The sequence below is a fragment of the Hemitrygon akajei genome, chromosome 28, assembly GCF_048418815.1.
Source record: "Hemitrygon akajei chromosome 28, sHemAka1.3, whole genome shotgun sequence".
In the NCBI taxonomy this organism is placed as follows: Eukaryota; Metazoa; Chordata; class Chondrichthyes; order Myliobatiformes; family Dasyatidae; genus Hemitrygon; species Hemitrygon akajei.
Genome location: NC_133151.1, coordinates 10826284 through 10832283, shown reverse-complemented (window position 1 = coordinate 10832283; position 6000 = coordinate 10826284). Strand labels below are relative to the sequence as shown.

The following is a 6000-nucleotide window of genomic DNA, read 5'->3' as shown; positions in this document are numbered from 1 at the left end:
TGGTCCTAGACTCCCCCACTATAGGAAACATCCTCTCCACATCCACTCTATCTGTGTCTTCTGGTCCTAGACTCCCCCACTATAGGAAACATCCTCCCCACATCCACTCTATCTGTGTCTTCTGGTCCTAGACTCCCCCACTATAGGAAACATCCTCTCCACATCCACTCTATCTGTGTCCTCTGGTCCTAGACTCCCCCCACTATAGGAAACATCCTCTCCACATCCACTCTAGCTGTGTCCTCTGGTCCCAGACTCCCCCACTATAGGAAACATCCTCTCCACATCCACTCTATCTGTGTCTTCTGGTCCCAGACTCCCCCACTATAGGAAACATCCTCTCCACATCCACTCTATCTGTGTCCTCTGGTCCTAGACTCCCACACGACAGGAAACATCCTCTCCACATCCACTCTATCTGTGTCCTCTGGTCCTAGACTCCCACACGACAGGAAACATCCTCTCCACATCCACTCTATCTGTGTCCTCTGGTCCTAGACTCCCCCACTATAGGAAACATCCTCTCCACATTCACTCTATCCAGGCCTTGACAGGTTTCATCGAGGTAGCCGCCCCACGATTCCTCTAAACTTCAGCAAGTCCATAGCGGGGGTATTCCCTTCTGCCACCTGCGTGGGATGACGAGTCTATCGGGACCCCGAGGATTTGTGGAAACTGTGTGGTGGTTTCTTTCGAGCCTATAGTCTTTTAACATCTTTGGACTATTTTTACTGTGCCCATGGTCTGTTTTTTTATCAATTATGGTATTGTTTGCACTGTTGTAACTATATGTTGTAACTATGTGGTTTTGTGCAGGTCTTGTAGCTTTAGTTTTTGGTCTTGTTTTGTCTGGTGGGTTTGGAGCTCCTTTCCGGGGAACGCGCTAAGACGGTAGCGCAATATTAATACGCAGCAGCCTCTCCGGACTCTGGATTTGGGGATTGCCAAACGTTATGTGGATTTTCTGGTGTAGTCTGTTTTGTCGTGTGCTTTTGTGACATCATTCTGGAGGAACTTTGTCTCATTTTTTAACTGCAATGCATTTGTGGTTTCTAAATGGCAATAAACTGAATCTTGTATCTTGAGGACAGGCCCAAAGCCATCAAACGCTCCTCGCACGTTAACCCTTTCATTCCTGGGATCATTCTCATAAACCTCCTCCAATGAACGAGGACTCCCCAAGTCCCTTTCTATCTCTGATCACTGAAGTCGCTCCCTGTTTAGAAAGTAGTTTACAGCTTTGTTCCTGAGCTAGGTACATGACCATACAATTTCCGATACCGTACTCCGGCCAGGATGGGCGCTGGGGGAGGGAATGCCACGCCATGGGGCGGGTGTGGTGAAGGGGAAGTGCCCCTCTCGGACCCTCCCCACACGCTCCGTCACTTACCAAGTAGAGCTCGTCTTGGAAGGCGTAGTGGAGCCGAGTGATCCAGCGGCCGCGCCCTCTCACCAGGATGTCTCTCTCCTCTCGGAAGCAGGCCGCCTGCAAAACCAGCGACACGGTTCTGGGTTGGGAATGTCGATGAAAAGGACGGGGAGGTGGGGGCGGGGAGAATTGAGCCGCCTAGCTGCTACACAGACCCCACTACCCCACTCTCCCCTCCCCACGTCACCATCGAACAGACCCCACTACCCCACTCTCCCCTCCCCACGTCACCATCGAACAGATTGGATTCAATTGGTCTGGATGAGCCCCAAACTGAGGGGTGGGGGGAGGGGGAAGGGGAGAAGGAGGTGGAGGGGAAGGGGTTGAGGTTGAGGGGAAGGGATGATATTGAGGGGAAGGGAGGAGGATGAGGGGAAGCGTGGGGGAAGTGGAGGAGGATGGGTGGAGGGGAGGAGGGTGAGGGGAGGAGGTTGAGGGGAGGAGGGACGGGGGATGACTGGAGGAGGAGGTTGGGTAGGGGAGGAGAGAGAGAGGAGTGGAGGAGGGATGGGGAAGGGTAGGAGGATGAGTGGGGAAGGAGAGGAGGGTGGGAGGGAATGGGAGGAGGGAGAGAGGGGAAGGAAGGTTAAAGGGTGGGTAGGAGAGAGGAGGGGATAGGGAGGAGGATTTGGGTAGGGGAGGAGGATGAGAGAGGAAGGAGGAAGGGGGAAGGGGAGGAGGAAGAGGGGAAAGGGGAGGTGGAAGAGGGGATAAGAAGATGAGGAAGAGTGGGAAGGGGATGAGGAAGGGGAGATGGTAGGAGGGAGGGGGGAAGGGGAGGAGAAGGGTGTCGGATGGGAGGGTTGGAGGAGGAGGGGAGTGTGTGTAAGAGGAGTGGAGGGGTGTAAGAGGAGGGGTGGGGGTGTAGGAGTAGGGAAGGTGGTATATGAGAGGAGTTGTTGCCAATGGTTTGACTACAGACTGGCTGCCCCCAATCGCTCCCGGCAACCATCGCCTCGCCTACTCACGTCCGCTCTCTTCAGCATCTCCCATTTATGGAGAATCTTCATTGCAAACACCTTCTCCGTCTCCCTCATTTTGACGACAGCCACCTGGGGGAGGGGGGAGTGGGGTGGAGGTTACCGATACACTTGCAGCGGAGCGGCCCAGCAGTCATCCACCCCCCTCACCCCATCAGACACACACACAGGGCAAGGCCCAGGCTTGATCTTGGCCTGCGGACACATCTCGGCCGGTACGGAAGTGGGCACGGCGTGTGTCTGTGTGTGTGAGCGTGAGAGAGTGTAAGAGTGTAAGTGTGTGAGTGTGAGAGAGTGTGAGTGTATGTGTGTTAGTGTGTGTGTGTGAGTGTGTGTGTGTGTGTCTGTGTGTGAGTGAGTGTGTATGTGTGAGTGTGTGTGTGTGAGTGTGAGTGTGTACGTGTGAGTGTGTCTGTGTGTGTGAGCGTGAGAGAGTGTCAGAGTGTATGTGTTTGAGTGTGTGTGAGAGTGTGAGTGTGAGTGTGTATGTGTGTGAGTGTGAGAGTGTGAGTGTGTCTGTGTGTGTGTGTGTATGTGTGAGTGTGTGTGTGAGTGAGTAAGAGTGTATGTGTGAGTGTGAGAGAGTGTATGTGTGAGTGTGTGTGTGAGTGTGTATGTGTGAGTGTGTATGTGTGTGTGAGTGTGTGAGTAAGAGTGTATGTGTGTGAGTGTGAGTAAGAGTGTATGTGTGTGAGTGTGAGTGAGTGTGAGTAAGAGTGTATGTGTGTGTGAGTGAGTAAGAGTGTATGTGTGTGAGTGTGTATGTGTGAGTGTGAGAGAGTGTATGTGTGTGAGTGTGAGTGTGTGTGTGTGAGTGTGTGTGTGTGAGTAAGAGTGTATGTGTGTGAGTGTGTGAGTGTGAGTGTGTATGTGTGAGTGTGAGTGAGTGTGTGTGTGAGTAAGAGTGTATGTGTGAGTGTGTGTGAGTGTGAGTAAGAGTGTATGTGTGGGAGTGAGTGAGTAAGAGTGTATGTGTGTGAGTGTGAGTGCATGTGAGTGTGTGTGTGTGTATGTATGAGTGTGAATGTGTGTGTGTGTCTGTGTGTTTGTGTGAGAGTGAGAGTGAGCACGTGAGTTTCTGTGCGACTCTGTGCAGGTACTTGTGTGTGTGCATTGTGCATATGTCTGTGTGCGTTGTGCATGCGCGTGCATGTGTGTCCCCCTTCCGGGAGCTCTCCGGTGAAGCACCGGAGATCTGTTGCCGGGATCGGGACCAGTAACCACGCGTGTGTCAGGGGACGGACGGGTTTGCATTGTTGCCGAGGACCGGTTGTGTCGGTTCCCACAGCCTGTTCCGTGTCCCGCTCTGTTTGTTCCACCCCTTCAGCGCCATTAACTCCTGCAGGACTATTAACCCCTTCATCACAATCAACCCCCTTCAGCCACATTAACCCTTTCAGTGCCTTTAATTCCACATCATTCACTCCTTCGGCTCCATTAACCCCCTTAGCGCCCACTACACCCTGCCCGTTGGCAGCTCGCTGGTGGGGCGATGTCACCCAGACTCTCGGTCTCTGTTCGTGTCGGGACTCTCCCCGGGGGGTGGGGGGGGCGGTCTTTGCCCTCAGCTCCCCCATCTCTCAGAGCCCTCACTCCGAGGGGTGCGTCCAGCCGACGCCCCTCCCCCAACTCGGCAACAACTCTCGGGAGCCCCCTCGACCCCAGCAATGCTGCCTCACCCCGCAGCTCAGCAGCCCCTCCTCCTCAATCCCACGGCCCTTTCGCCATCCTCCCCATCCCCACAACCCCACTCACCTCCCCAAAGGCGCCCCGGCCAATGACCTTCAGGATCTCGAAGTCGTCGCGATGGAGCTGGAGTTCCTTCACCTTGGTGACGAGCGGAGTGACTGAGGGAGGGGTAGGCGGAGGTGGTGGGGGAGCAGAGAGGGGTGGGGCAAGGGGAGGGAGGGCAGAGGGTTGGGAATAGGGGGGCAGAGGGGAAGGGGCAGGAAGGAGAGGGAGGACAGGATGTGTGTAGAGGCGGAGGGAAGGGAGGGAGATGGGATAATGAGGGAGGGATTCGGGGAAGGGGATAGGGTGAGGGAGAGAGGGAAGGGGGTGAAGATGAGAGAGAAGATGGATTTTTTAAAAATGACACCAGCTTCGATCAGCGTGACCGCGGTACGATATGATGCACCCCCCCCAAAAGATTATTCGGCCCATCGACCTCTGCTGGGACGTTCCCCACCCCCATCTCCCATGCCCATCCCTGACAACCAATGAGATGCAGCCGTACTAGAAGCTTACCCCACCCACGTACACACAGGGTGATTCCACAAGAGAAAAACATAACTTATTGACGACAGGCAGGTTTCGGAGGAGGCGCTGACCCGACAGTCCGGGGGGACGTTCCCTCGGAGATGCTCCTCCCTCACCAACAACCCCCCCACCCCACCTCCCTGGAGCAGGTTGCAGTCCGGATTCGAACCCACAGACTCCGGGCTGAGAACAGCCATCAGCCCCCCACCGCAGCCTCCCTGGTTACATGAGAGGTGTCTGGCACAGACAGGGCGAACTCTTCGCCACTCCCTGAGGTGGGGTGGGGCTGCTCCTCAGTCTCGGTTTACATTCCTCTGCCTCCCCGGACGTGTGCGGGCAGATAGATCGTCGGCACTGGGCCTGCTGATGCTCCCCAGCCCTCTCCGGCTCAAAGCCGTCAGCCTCGAGAGCCTCCGGGGCTGGGACTGCCCTCAGGAAGGGGGGAAATCAGCACAACTCTCCTTGATCCTCCTGGAGAGAGGGGGGGGGGGGAGAGAGAGGAGGGGGGTAGAGAGAGAAGGGGGAAAAGAGGGGAGGGGAAGAGAGGGGAGGGGAAGAGAGGGGAGGGGGAAGAGAGGGGAGGGGGAAGAGAGGGGAGGGGAAGAGAGGGGAGGGGGAGAGAGGGGAGGGGGAGAGGGGAGGGGAAGAGAGGGGAGGGGAAGAGAGGGGAGGATGGGGTAGAGGGGGTAGGGAGAGGAGGGGGTTAGGGAGAGGAGGGGGTTAGAGAGGGAAGGGGGAAGGGGGGAGGGGGAGGGGGAGGCCAGAGAGTGGGGCAAGAGAGGGAGAGAACTGGCGAGGGGAGGGCGGGAGAGGGGAGAGAGGGAGGAGAGAGAGGAGGTTGGAGTGGGGCAAGAGAATTTGAAGGGGTGTGAGGAAGAAGGTAGGGAGGGAGAGGCAGTGAGAGTGGAAGTGGGGAAAGGGGAAGACAAAGTGAGAGGGAGGAAAGGAGAGAGATAAATTGGGAGGAGGAGAGGACATGGGTGTTAGGAGAGGGAGACAAGAAGTGGGGATAGGGAGAGAGTGAACGTGGGGGAGAATGAGGGCAAGAACATGGGGGAGGGGTAGAGTTACCATCTGAAGGCACCAGTGAGGCAGACACGACGGAGGGAACTCCTCCTCCCTCAGGAGGAGCCGGCCTGCAGATACTGGAAGGTGGATCAGAACTGACCACCTCTCAGCCCGGATATGGTGTCGACCCGAAACGCGGACTGCCCCTTCCCCCTCCACGGACCCTGCCTGAGCCGCCGAGTTCTTCCAGCCATTGGCCTTCCACACAAACCAGGACACTTCTCCCGCCCACGAGACCCCTTTGGAAGTCACATCTGTGGCCTG

At 56.3% G+C, this 6000-nt stretch overlaps 1 protein-coding gene across 1 annotated transcript in view; it reads right to left on the bottom strand.

The window, feature by feature from the left end:
* LOC140717606 (serine/threonine-protein kinase MRCK alpha-like) overlaps nucleotides 1-6000 on the bottom strand; it is a 96551-nt gene that overhangs the window by 71852 nt on the left and 18699 nt on the right. Inside the window, exons 2-4 of the mRNA XM_073031177.1 lie at nucleotides 4165-4256; nucleotides 2398-2481; nucleotides 1391-1486 (exon numbers count right to left, since the gene is read on the bottom strand). Of these exons, the coding sequence (XP_072887278.1) occupies nucleotides 1391-1486; nucleotides 2398-2481; nucleotides 4165-4256 (272 nt within the window). The remainder of the gene's footprint in view (nucleotides 1-1390; nucleotides 1487-2397; nucleotides 2482-4164; nucleotides 4257-6000) is intronic.